Here is a 13,095-nt window from a genome sequence, read left to right as displayed (position 1 = left end):
GGCTGAGGGGAGAAAGGGAGAAAAATGGGGCCCTAGGCAGATAAAAGAATCATTATCCAAAGCTAGAGGTGTGATGGGTTAATTCATCTCAAATACATTTAACCAACGCCTTAAGAAGAAAAAGGTTGGCTGGGGAGGGGGATGGGAAAGGAGAGAAAATAAAGGGGGCGCGTGGGGGTTAGGGGTATGGTAAATACTTCTGAGGCCAGCTGAGTTATTACATCAAGGGTACATTTTCTTTTCGTGAGAGATCGTCCTGTGCCACCAAAAGAGGCAGGGAGGTGGTTCTGCAGAAACGGGGTTAATCCAAGCTCGCTCCTGCCCGGGCAGCCACAGCGCTGGAGACAGTAAAGAAGCCGGCGCAGGCCCAGGTTTCATCTGAGCTTCCTCTGTGGTCCTTTTTATATCGAAGTCTCTCGCTGTTGCAGGGCCTCGCTTGGAAAAGTTGGAAAACTTTTCCCTTGGTGGAGAGAAAGCCGCCCTCATCAGACTCCGTGGAACGAATGAATGAATGTATTCCCTTGGCCCAACGTCTCCATCCACTTTCGTTCCAGATATTCATAGAAACACCTTTCCTCAATGCTGCGACTGGAATTTTACTCCCCGGTGGCTTCGCCTCCTATCAGATGCACAGATTTCGAAAGTCAGCAGGCAACAGACTTGGCTTCGGAGCTACGGTGCTTGGGTTTTGCAAGAGTCGATGCGCGGTCCGGTCCCGCGTGGTGGCCTCTCCCGGGAGCAGGGTGTGTAACATAAACAGCTGCTGAAAAGCGTGAAGAATTAACGAAGTGAAAATCTCGAGTTATTTGTTCGGCAATTGACACGCAAGTGACCTTCCTAAATGCGGAGTCGTTTAAGGAGGTTCAGAGCCAGGATGAATGAATCTTCGGGGCGCTCGGCCGGCACCGACCCGGAGATCTCCGCCGTCTTTCGGGAAGGGGCGGTAAATCGATTCCAACGCAAGGAGGAGAGGAAGAGGAGGGGGCAGGGCCGCGGCGCCCGGAGCTCCCCTCGCAGCCCTTTGGGAAAAAGTCTCGCTTGGGCCGCCCGGGACCCTTGGAGGCTACGGCCCCGGGAAGCCGGCGGCGCTAGGACCCGGCTGGTGCCTGGCTGCGGCCGCGCTCCGGCGGGCGGAGGAGGGAGAGGAGGAGGGGGCTGTGGGAGAGGAGGGGTGTCAGGGGGGCGGGGGAGTCATTTATGCAGAGCGGGCGCTGCTGCCATTGCCACTCACACTCCCCGCGCGCCGCTCGGAGCCGGAGGGAGCGCAGGGAGCGAGCTAGCGAGCGCGCGGAGCCCGGGCCAGCAGAGGGGGCGCCCGGCCGCTGCCTGCACCGCCGCCTCCGCCGCGCTCCGGGGCCCGGGAGGAGCGAGGGCGAGGGCGAGTCGCAGAGTCGGGAGCCGAGCGGCCGAGCGGCCGAGCCCCAACTGCGGGAGGGCGCCTGCCGCGCCGCCTCCTGCGCCCGGGCCGGGGAGCCCCCGCCGCTCGCCCTGCGGGCCGGAGGGCAGGGAGCACAGGTCCCCGCAGCCCCAGGGATGGTCTAGGCGGTCCAGCCTCACCGCGAGGCTCGCCGTTCGCTCCCAGCCGGGGCTCGCCGCCTCCTGCGGATCGCCCGGGGCTGCGCGCCGCGGCGGCCGGGGGCTGCGCGCCGGGGCGGCCCAGGCCGGAGAAGTTAGTTGTGCGCGCGGCTCGTGCGCGGAGTCGGCGAGCGAGCGAGGGAGGCAGAGCGGCGCCGGGGCCATGGGCTGGGGGAGCCGCGGCTGCTGCCCGGGACGCCTGGACCTGCTGTGCGTGCTGGCGCTGCTCGGGGGCTGCCTGCTCCCCGTGTGCCGGACGCGCGTCTACACCAACCACTGGGCGGTCAAGATCGCCGGCGGCTTCCCGGAGGCCGACCGCATCGCCAGCAAGTACGGATTCATCAACATAGGACAGGTAACGACGGGCGGGCCGGGCCCCTGGCCCCGAAGCTGCCGGGGCAGGGGCAGCCTCCAGCGACTTCGCGCTTCTTGCCCCCCCGCCCCCCGCCCCGCCCGGGCAACCCCCTTCCCCCTCTTCCAGATGTGCTCTTGCAGCTGTTGCCCTAACTCTTGAGCGGTTTTCTCTCTCTTACACACACACACACTCCTCAAAGTTACTAGGGTTGGTTTTGTTTACTTTTTTTTTTTTTTCTTCCCTTTGCAAGCCGCGAGGGACAGGTAGGGTCTCTGGAAAAATCCAGAGTGTGCATGCATACCCCCGTGGTGGTTTCAGACCCTACCGGATCTTTTGACCTGGAAAATCGGAGAGGATTGGAAGCCTGAGCTCCTTTTTGGGGGGGTGGGGGGCGGTTAGAGGGGGCGAGCGCGCTCCTTGCGGTTTCCGAGAGCCAGGGTAAGGAGGAGGCGAGGAAGGGAAAGCCTTTCCGGCTCGGACCTGAATTTAGCCCAGAAAGTAGTTTGCCGCCCCCCCCCCCCCCGGGGAGAGCACCGCTGGGCGCTGGAGGCGAAGGAGGCGCGGGGACTGGAGCTGGAAGGAGGAGGGAGGCGGCGGGAGGGGGAGGGAGGGCCGGACCCGGCGTGAGCGCAGATCTGGGGAGACACCTCCCGGCTTCCTCGGCTCTCTGGGGAGATCCGAGCGGGGCCTCGCGGAGCGGGGCGGGAGAAGGAAGGTGGGCAACTCCCGAGCCCCGCTGGCTGGGTTCTGCTCGGGGGGAGCTGCAGGGCTCCCCGCGGGCAGGGGCGCGCGGGGCCCAGAGGCGGCGCCGTGGGGCGAGAGTCGGGCCGGCAGCGGGGCGCGGGGCGTTTGCGGGGTGCCGCTCCCGGGCTTTCGGCACAGCCGCCCAGCTGGGAGACGATGAATTAAACGGTGTTGCGGGGCTGATTGGGAGCGCAGCAGATTTGGAGGGACTTCCGAGCTAAACGACCCTCGCCCTCCTTCCTGTAAGAAATGAGAGCGGCAAGGGCTGCGGACACGGGTCCGAGAAAGTGACGCGATCGCCCCCCCCCAGCCCCCACCCCCCCTACTCTCACACCTCTGTGACTCACTTCTCCAGGCCTGGCCGGAGGAGGGGGCTCTGGCCAGACCTTGGCCTGACTGTGCTGGGGGTGGGCGGCGAGGGTGATGGGCACCCGCTTCTGGGACTGCTCCGGATGCACGTGCCCTGCGTGCTCTCCCGGGGTGAAGGGAAAGGAAGGGGCTGCGGGTGCCCCGGGACCGAGAGGGCACAGACGGTGGCTGGTGCTATTGCAATCCACGTCCAGGAACGAGAGCCCGAGCCCGGAGCGCTGAGCCCCGCAGCTGCCTGGGGGATGCGGCCCTGAGGGAGGGAGGCAGAGCGCCTGTCACTGCATCTGGAAGGAGATCGGGAGCGCTGGGGGCGGGGGGGCTGTTCAAAGGAGCGGGAGCCTGAGGTTTGGGGCTTTACAGGTCAAGAGGGACGACGTGTTCCTGAGAGGCCAGTCCTTTGAGGACGGAAACCAGGGCAAGGGGCAAAGTCTTTATCCACCCCCGCCACGCCCCCTACAAACACACACACACACACATACACACACATATACACACAGCTTGGTCGGTCCCTATCCAACACACACCCGGAAGCAAGAAAGGAAGAAAGGAAGGAAGGAAAAGAAAGGGAAGGGAAGGGAGCTAGATTTTGTTGCCTGAGTGCCTGTCATCTTCAGGAGAGTTCTATTCTAATGGCTTGTAAGGATCCGACTAGCTTCGTATTTCATCAGAAGGAAACAGAATCGGGATCCCTGGGTGGCACAGCGGTTTGGCGCCTGCCTTTGGCCTAGGGCGCGATCCTGGAGATCCAGGATCGAATCCCACATCGGGCTCCCGGTCCAGGGAGCCTGCTTCTCCCTCTGCCTGTGTCTCTGCCTCTTTCTCTCTCTGTAAATAAATAAAAATTAAAAAAAAGAAAAGATTAGAAGGAAACAGAATCGCTCCTCCTTTTACCTGAGCTTGAAATTGGGTGCTGGGTGTGACCCTGGAATGTAACTGGGAACCCTAACAATCAAAGGAGCCTTGTTAATTATCTTTCCAGAGGTGCATCTCCCATATAGGAGACATATTTAGAAAATAAGTTCTTGAACATACATTTTTTGGGGGTTGGGGGTAATCTGCAAAATGACCATTTGGGTGGCTGTCCCCGCCCACTCAGCAAATTGGAAACCCAAGATCCTGGAGAGGATGACCCACAGAGGGTCATCCAGCTAGATGGTGGCAAAACCATGATTCAGACCTAGGACTCTCTGGCCCAGGCCTCCTCCTGCGTGAACTCTGCCTTTTAGGGTATCTCCCCCTCCACCATCCCATAGGTGGAAAGAGGAGCAAAGTAACATCCCCAGATCCCTGATTTAGTGGCTCAGTAGACTGGGAACAAACGTTCAGTATTAATTCACAGATACTTGTTTCAAACGGACCTGGACTTCTTGACTCTGAGAAGCTTCATGACTTGCAAGAGGAGAAATACCTGTTTCTTAATGAACTCATTAAATAGAACTGAGATATTGCAGAGCCTGGCAGAGTGAGGGAGGAGATTCTGTCCCCGAACCCACTTTGAGCAAGCAGACACTGCAGTGTCGTGTGTGACTTCACCTGACTGTGTTTACAGGATGTCTTCTGATGAAGAGTGGTGGCTTTTCATTTAAAAAGTGATGCAAAGAAACTTTCTGTACAGATGACACCAAATACCATTTATTGTGGTTTTTACAATCCCAATGAAGAAATTTAGTGCTTTCAAAGGTTGCAGAGGACCCCTTGAACTGATGCCATAACAGTGTAAAAAGGTCAGCGAGCCTTACAGTGTGAAGCATTTGCTCTGTAGATCAAAGGCGGGGCGGGGGGGGGGGGGTGTGACACTATGCTAAGTCTTTGGGGTGGTGAATTGAGTTCACACATGCACTTTCCCTGCAGTGTGAGGGCCAAACATATATCTTATTCTTCTTTTACTGCCCTGACCTTTTAACACTTTAGACATCCTCTTGTTATTCTTTCTTTGCATCTCCATCCCTAAGCCAGTGGCTCTTCCATTGAGGGCAGGGACTAATTTGCAAACGTTCCTGGAATGTTCTGTCTTTACCCATTGGGCTTGGGGTCCCACCTCGTGGGTCCAGATTGGAACTGAGACCTCTTATTGCCAGTGGCAGCATTTAATACGTCGGGGGTGTTTCTGACGTCTTTAGTGCAATATTTTAGGTGAGTAAGGTAGTGAATTTTCACCACAGCTAAGGTACAGTTTGGGCTAATCAGAATTTCTGTGTGATGTTCTATATGGCCTCTTAGCACTTAGAGTCACCAGAGGTAGAAGTCTCTGGCCTCGAGAATTCCACAGAAAAAGAGTAGGTGTGCCTCTTGCATTCATGAAAAATAGGATGCGCAGAGGAACAGAAGAGCGAGCAAGCGGACAGGCAAAAAGGACATGCTTGGCTTCCTGGAAGGGAAGAATAATGAGACTTCTCTTGCTTTTGGCTACAGAGGTAGCATTATGTTTTGATAGGTTTTCCACATAATGGTAGTATTTGTGGATGGTTATGCCTTGGAAATCTGAAATGATGCCATCATCAGTAGTAGTAGTAGTTGTCGTCACGTTGGTGTGTATCCTGTTTTGCTTGGTACTAGATTGCCCTTTCTTCCCCTGCCGGCCCTGACTGCCAGGCCTCCTAGGCTCTGGGATGCCCTGCCTGTGGCCTCATGCGGATGGAAGGGAGGCCTTGGTCCTCCCTCCCAATCCCTGCTCTGACTCTCAGAACTAACAGTGTAGTGGTCAGAGGGTGGCAGTGACAGAAAGGAATGAAGACCTGACGTGGTGTTAATTGTGAACCTTTGTTTGGACTGACTCTACAAACCGGCGGGGCTTAATTTCTGGTTATTTGAACTCAGAAGGTCCCTTGTGGGGGTTGTTTGCCGTGTGCAAGAGCTGTATTTATCCTTCTGTGAATTGCATATAATCCTTGATCCCAAACTGAGATTACCGGTAGCGAAAAGCTCTCCTCAAACCATGTAACTTATCTTGAGCAAGATTCCAGAAGGATAAAGCCAGATGCAAGCAGTACTGGGGAAATATTTTACCTGGAGTTCCCATTGAAAGCAGAGACTTGGAAACTCCAGGGATGCCACTTGCAAGGTCTTTGAAAGCAGGAAAGTCAGTGAACTTAATGGAGCCCCTGTGCCTCCATCTGTAAGACGATAAATCTCTAGATAACTGAGTTGACTGTGCATTGCTCAGAACATAGTTAGGCTTGCAGAGGAAGGTTTGTTGAATCTGAATCTGAAATAAGTGAGACTCAAACTTTATTTAGATAGGGAGAAAGGAAGACTTTTTTTTTTAAACTGGGAGATGCAAAATGTGAAGATCAGGAAAATAAATTTTTAATGGCTGAGCAAAAAGCGCTAAATCAAAGCTTTGTAGACAGGGAAAATGGTTTTCCATTTCAACTAACAATATAAAATACTTTAAAAATAGTTTCTGTTGGACTCTAAACAATTCTGGCTGATTTCCCATGATGGTGCCTTCCTCCCTGCTTGATCCTTGTTGTGGTCCATTAAATATTATAGGATAAGCTCTCCGGAGATGGAAGACAGAGAAGAAAAATATCTGAGGATTGATTACCTTATAAAGCCTCTTACCTTGGTACGTTATATGAGATCGTATTTGAATTTATATTTTAATTCTGAATGTAGAGTTAGAAGCAGCATTTCCTAGGGATCTTTAGTAGGAGGAACTTTGTTCAGAGATGTGCTGAGGGCCTCCCACTCTGCTGATGAATTCTAACCTTCAAGTAATGTGGGGTGATCACAGTGCTGACAAACAGTGGCCAGTGGGTTCTGGGTGCATATGGTTGGCATTGCTAGTAGGGACGTGGCTAGCCTGCTGGGCTGAATGGGAGTGGACTGTGCTCCCCTCATTGCATTCTTAGGCATATTGTAAACAGCAAAATAAATCGATGTAGGAGTCCATCTGGCTTTGCGCAGCAGCTCTTCACACCCAAGAACTTCAGCCCTGACCCCCGCTAGCAGCTCTCACATGCTTCGTTCTCATGAGCAGGAGAACCTCGACTGTAAAACAGCAATTCAGAGGGCTTGGCCTGGTGATGGTGGATCTGTTGCATTAACCTCATAGGCCAGGAATGGCTCATATGTGGCCATTGGGATTTGGGGGTCTATTGAAAATGAAAAACTGCATTTTTATGCACCCAAAGGCAGCTGAATTTGCCTTATCACTGTCTTTCATGAGCTTATATCCAGAGGTCTTAACCTTAAAGGTCAGCCAGAGAAGCAGGGTAGTGTGCTGGGAAAGTGGCCAACGATGTCTGACTCTTTGGTTAAGGGAGGGAGTCCTGACCCAGAAACATCCCCTGGGCAGGGAGGGGTATTTGCCTTGTCTGTTCTAGTTATATGAAGCAGTGTCTGGGTTTTCCCAAGGCTGAAGTATCTCCAGGCATTGCTGTGCCTCGGGACTTTATCGCTTGGCTAATTCAGGTTGGATTCGATGACAGAGAATGACGCTTGGCTTCCTGGGTGGGGAAAAATGAATGCTTACAGACCTTCATGCCTGCTAGAATATATGTATGCAGATATATGGACGTGTGTACATCCATATGTATATATCTGTTAATTTTTATTTTTATCAAAGTTAAAGTTAAATATGCACATAATTTAGAGTGAAATTGCTCATGCAGTATTCTTACAAGTTTCAACAGATGAGATCTCTACATCTAAAGGTAGCAAGAAAGGACAATCAGTGCCAGTAAACCCTTCAGTGTGGGTTAATCCCTGCAGGAAAATGAGACCAGAAAGAGAACAAGAGTAGGAGTCAGCAAACTCAAGGGTTTTTTCTCTCATTAACCAACTTGACCCCCATTGCCTCGCTTTTCAAAGAGGGGACCCTGTTACTACTTGAGCCACCTTGTAGGGTTGAAATCCGGTGCCTAATAACGAACACGAGTATATAAAGAAAGTAAGACTAGGAAGTGTCACATGATCTACTGGGGCTCCAAGGAGATGCGAAGGCCACTAGAAGGAAAGTAAGAGAATGCCATGGTTCATGCAGGTTTCTTAGTGGAGTGACTTGAGACTTTCTAGATTCTTGTGCTTGTCCCTGGGGATCGAGTAGGGGCTGGAAGGGGAAGGGGAAGGGGAGTCAGTGTCATTGCTGATCCTCTCTTCAGAGGACAGGGATAGTTATACTTTTCCCTGAGGGCCATGGACAGAGGGTTAGGGCTGGGAGAACAGACGAGAAAATCACCCAGCTAAAGTTCCTGATCTCTGGGTCAGACAGCTTTGTTTATAAGGCATAGACAACCTGGAGGATGCAAGATGTTTTATTTGAAGAATCACAGGATGCCTGGGTGGCTCAGTGGTTGAGTCTCTGCCTTTGGCTCAGGTCATGACCCCAGGGTCCTGGGATCGAGTCCCGCATCAGGCTCCCTGCTCAGTGGGGACCCTGCTTCTCCCTCTGCCTGTGTCTCTGCTTTTCTGTCTTTCATGAATAAATAAAATCTTTTTAAAAAGTCAAAACACAGTGGTTTTTTTAATTGAAGTATAATTAACATAACAATGTTCCAGTAGTTTCAGACTTACAAAGTATTGAGTGAGCAATTGTATACATTACTCAGTGGTCACTGTGATAAGTGTGGTCACCATCTGTCAGCATACAACATTATTACAATATTATCGAGTATATTCCCTATGCTATCCTTTTGCGTTTGACTCAGATGTGAGTATGTATAGAGGAGTAATGGGAAACAAAATTGAAACATAGAAATATAGGAATACAGATGGGACTCTTCTGGGTGCAAGTGTTGAAAACCCAACCTCCTGCTGCTGAAATAAAACTAATAAACAATCAGATAAGGAAACAGGGACTCTGTTGATTAAACAGATCCGCATGCGGATCTGGTATATGTGGTTCTGAAAACAGAAACTGAATTCTTGGTGCAAACAGGGCTTACCTGATGTGTACTTTCTTCATGGCAAAACCTATCCTGACCTATACTGGGATTAATTAGGGCATTAATTTTTTTTGTCTTGTTGCAGAAATGCATTTAATGGGTTTGATTAGGAGGATGCTGTCCTTGAGGTGGGTCGAGGTGTATACAATACACTCCAGGATGTGTACTGTTGTACGTTTCTTATCTGAAGAGTTCTGAATTCTGAAATGCATCTAGATCCCAGAGTTTCTATTTTATTTTTTAAAAATATTTTATTTATTCATGAGAGACACACAGAGAGAGAGGCAGAGACACAGGCAGAGGGAGAAGCCGGCTCCCTGCAGAGAGCCTGATGCAGGGCTCAATCCCAGGACCCTGGGATCATGACCTGAGCCAAAGGCAGATGCTCAACCACTGAGCCACCTAGAGGCCCCTAGATCTAAGAGTTTTTAAAAGGTGACTGTGAGTCTGTCCAGCTGAAAGTCCGGAGGTAGTGCTAACGTCAGATATTCCTGTTTCCCTCTATTAGCTTTATTCTCACACAGGCCCTTTCTCCAAGGCAGCAAAGCTCGTACGATTCTTAGTACCCCCCTTACCTGCTATTGAAATAAACCCTGGAAAAAGACTCTAGTGCTTCCTCATAGGATTATATCTCTACTCATAGGCCACTGACTTTGTCCTCTGGGATGGCAGTATGTTGGTGAGTCACCTTGGGTCACATATCTGCCCTTGAAGTGAGGGAGATATTGACTTTTGATGGACAACTCACAACTGGGGAGAGACAGTTCCTCAAGGGAAAGGGGGTGCTGTTGCTGGGGAATGAGGGAAAGCAGAGGCAGGACAAGAATACCTCCCACTACAGATCAGGTTATATAAGGCCTTAAATGCTTGGGCTGGGGAGTTTCAACTTCATCCCATAGAACAAAGTGTTCCATTGAAGTTCCCTGAGAAGAGGTGACAGCCTGCTGACTCAACCCACATGAAGGTCTACCATGTAATATACATAAGATGTTCTCTGCTTTCAAGGAGGTGGGACATTTTTACTCATAGCTGTCATTCAGCAGGACAGATACAAGTGGGGTAACAGACAGCACAATATGGTTCAATCATTCGGCCTGGGAGGAATCTGCTGGTTGAGGTGTGCCTAAGGAGCTAGAGGAGGCAGACAGGCTGTTGTGTTGGTAAAAGTTATTGGTAATGAAGCAGAAGCTGAGCCAATGGGAAGAGAATAGCTTTGGTTTCTTGTAGCAGTGTGGATTCGGTATGGCTTGGAGACTAAGTAGAAGTGAAGGTTGAGGAGGAGGGAGAAGGTGAAGGTAACTATAAAGTGTATGGCCACAGGACCAGGAGCATGGTGGACCCATTTATAGAATTGGAGCAATCTGCAGGAGCATTTGGAGAACAAAAGGGTAGGTTCAGCCTTAGTGTTGTTGGTAGAGAGAAAGGCACACAGATAGAAATCCACTGTGCAGAAGAGATTTGGCACAGGAAAGAAGTGAAGAAAGGCACTCATCCTGTCTGTGGAAATGCATAGGATTGAGAAGGGATGCAGCATGGAGGGGGTGGAGCAGGCTGAGGATGGAGTCTTAGGGCAATGTCTCTACTTAAGGGTAAAGGGATAAAGGAGTATCGAAGAATGAGGGAGGCCTCAAAAGTAGAGCCTGGAATCCATGGGAATATGTGCTCCCTCTATAGGGTGTGCACCAGTGAAAAGAGCTGTAAAGAGAATCCAGCATATGAGAATTGAAATATGGCTTAAAGATTTGGTGATGAGGAGGTTGACTATGATCTTGATGCCAGGGCTTGGTTGGATAATGAGGAGAACTCAAGGATGTGGGACAGTAGAGGAAATGAGCACAGAAGGTTCTTACTGCACATGCCCACCTACTTGTGTTCTTTCTCTGTCTCTCATCGATGCATGGGGGCAGCTAAGCTCACAGATCTAGAACCAAAAGGGTTTGACTCCTAACACTGCTACTACTTAGTGGGGGGATCCTAGGCAAGTGTCTTAAGTTCTCTGTGCCTCAGTTTCTTCATGCGTGAAAAAGATCCAATAGTATTTCTCTCATAGAATCATTGAGAGGATTAGTTAAAAGTAGTTAAAATAGTGCTGGGCACATACTACATAGTAAGTGTCTATTATTAGATCTTGGGTTTTTTTGTTTGTTTGTTTTTAACCAAGTAACACTCAGTTTCTATCTATGGTTTCATCCTATAGTTTTCACTTAACATTGTATTGTGAGCCTTTTCCAAGGTTACTAAATAATTTTAGACAAATTTCAATGGCTGCATAATTGAAGGTATCACACTATGTTATAATTCGTGTGACTCTACTTGTATTTTGCCAGGGATAATCCTGACTTATGTATTGCCTCCATTAAGTATTTTTTAATATCCCCTTTTACTTTCAGACATGTCTGAATTTGGAAGAGAAATGATATGGTTACCCTAACTGTATGCATATTTGTGTGTGTGTGTGTGTTTAATTACATGTCGTTCCACCAGCTAGGAGCCAGAGTGATGCCTCTTTCTCGTTTGGGTCCCCAGCACCTAGCACGGTGCATGGCATCAGAGAAGCACAGTGTACACTTGAGATAGGAAACATTACATAAAGACAAATAGGTTTGGAAGGCAAGAGGAGCACTGGTGCCTTGAGTGTAACGTGGGGTGAGTGGAGTTTCCGGGGAGTTCAGGTTGAGGGGTAAAGGAACATACGTGTGGGATAGCTCAATCTCTAGTCACTGACTAGGTGAAGGTCACCTGCAGACACTGGGAAGAGTTGGGTGAGTTTGGTGTCCACGTGCTTTGGTGTTTTGATACATGTTAAGGAAATTCTGATCAGAAGCCATAAAGAAAGGATGACATGGTGCCATTTGTGACAACATGGATGGACGTAGAGGGTATTATGCTAAGTGAACTAAGTTTGGCTGAGAAAGACAAATACCATATGATCCCCTCATTCATATATGGAATTTAAAAAAACCCACCAGTGAATAAACAAACAAAAAGCAGAACCAGACTTATAAATACAGAGAATGAACTGTTGGCTGCTGGAGGGGAGGGAGTGGGGGATGGGCAAAATGGGTGAAGGGGTGAGAGACAGGAGGCTTCTAGTGATGGAATGAATAAGTCCTGGGGATGAAAGGCACAGCATGAGAAATAACAGTCAGTGGGATTGTAACAGCACTGCATGGTGACAGATGGTAGTTACACTTGTGGTGAGCATAGAATGATGTATAGACTAGTCAAATCACTACACTGCACACCTGAAATGAATATAACATCATGTCTCTACTTAAATTGGAAAAAAAAAAAGAATCAATGATGAATGACTATGGAAAGAATATAGCCAAATGGCAGTGAGATTATTTGCTGCTTGTTCTTAGTTATGGCTCAGCAAGTAGTGGTTGAATATTAATGAGCCAACAGATAAACCAAACTGTTATGGCTTTGTGCCTTGGCCACTAATGCTTAGACACCTGAGATCGGAACAGGACAGAATTTGCCAGGGTGAGAGAGAAGGGAAAAGATCTGTGGGCAGCTGCGGGTGGGCTAGGGGTAGGGGAAAATGGATCAACTAGCTCTTGAATACAAGGGGTCACACCTCTGAAGTGACACAGCACAGTGTCCAAGCTTTGAGGAGGGCAGAGGGGCCCAAATAGGGCTGGTGGACCCAAGAATGGGGTGGGCGTAGGAGCTGTGAGTACAAAATAAAAATGGAGGGCCAGTTTGTCAAGAGTGGAAGAAGTGGAGACACAGGATGGAGGCATCCCAGAGGGTGGATGTGTAATGATTGATTGATTAATTGATTGTAAGCTCCACGTTAGAGCTGTTCTGCTCTAACAGGTGGACATGCTGGTGAGCTGATTAACATTAAATAGAAAACCAGTGAAGGCCAGTGGGTTAGACAGAGTGGAGATAGTGTGGGGCTGGGATGTTGGAAGTCTTTATCAGTTTGTGTAAGATGAGGATCCCAAGTAATTGTGCTGGTGAACTCACTAGGCAGGTAAACGTGACATGTACCCCACACTGCGATTGGATAAATTTAGGTATTATCACTACTTTCTCCATTTGAGTGCTATTATTTGTACTGGAGGTCCTGGATCAGCTTAAAGGATCAGGATAGACAACTGGATGATTGCTGTCAACTCCCGAATGTATCTTTCTGTGTTTGATTTTAAAACT

General features: G+C 49.9%; 1 protein-coding gene across 2 annotated transcripts in view; it reads left to right on the top strand.

The window, feature by feature from the left end:
• Positions 1–1,234: 1,234 nt before the first annotated feature.
• The window catches only part of PCSK5 (proprotein convertase subtilisin/kexin type 5), a 440,983-nt gene continuing 429,122 nt past the window's right edge, over positions 1,235–13,095 (top strand). For both annotated transcript variants that reach the window (XM_055310345.1, XM_055310347.1), the window contains exon 1: positions 1,235–1,930. In XM_055310345.1, the coding sequence (XP_055166320.1) occupies positions 1,739–1,930 (192 nt within the window). In that variant the 5' untranslated portion in view covers positions 1,235–1,738. The remainder of the gene's footprint in view (positions 1,931–13,095) is intronic.

The sequence above is a fragment of the Nyctereutes procyonoides genome, unplaced genomic scaffold (assembly GCF_905146905.1).
Source record: "Nyctereutes procyonoides isolate TBG_1078 unplaced genomic scaffold, NYPRO_anot_genome, whole genome shotgun sequence".
Lineage (NCBI taxonomy): Eukaryota > Metazoa > Chordata > Mammalia > Carnivora > Canidae > Nyctereutes > Nyctereutes procyonoides.
The sequence above is the reverse complement of the archived record's forward strand: the minus strand, read 5'-3'. Positions and strand labels throughout refer to the sequence as shown.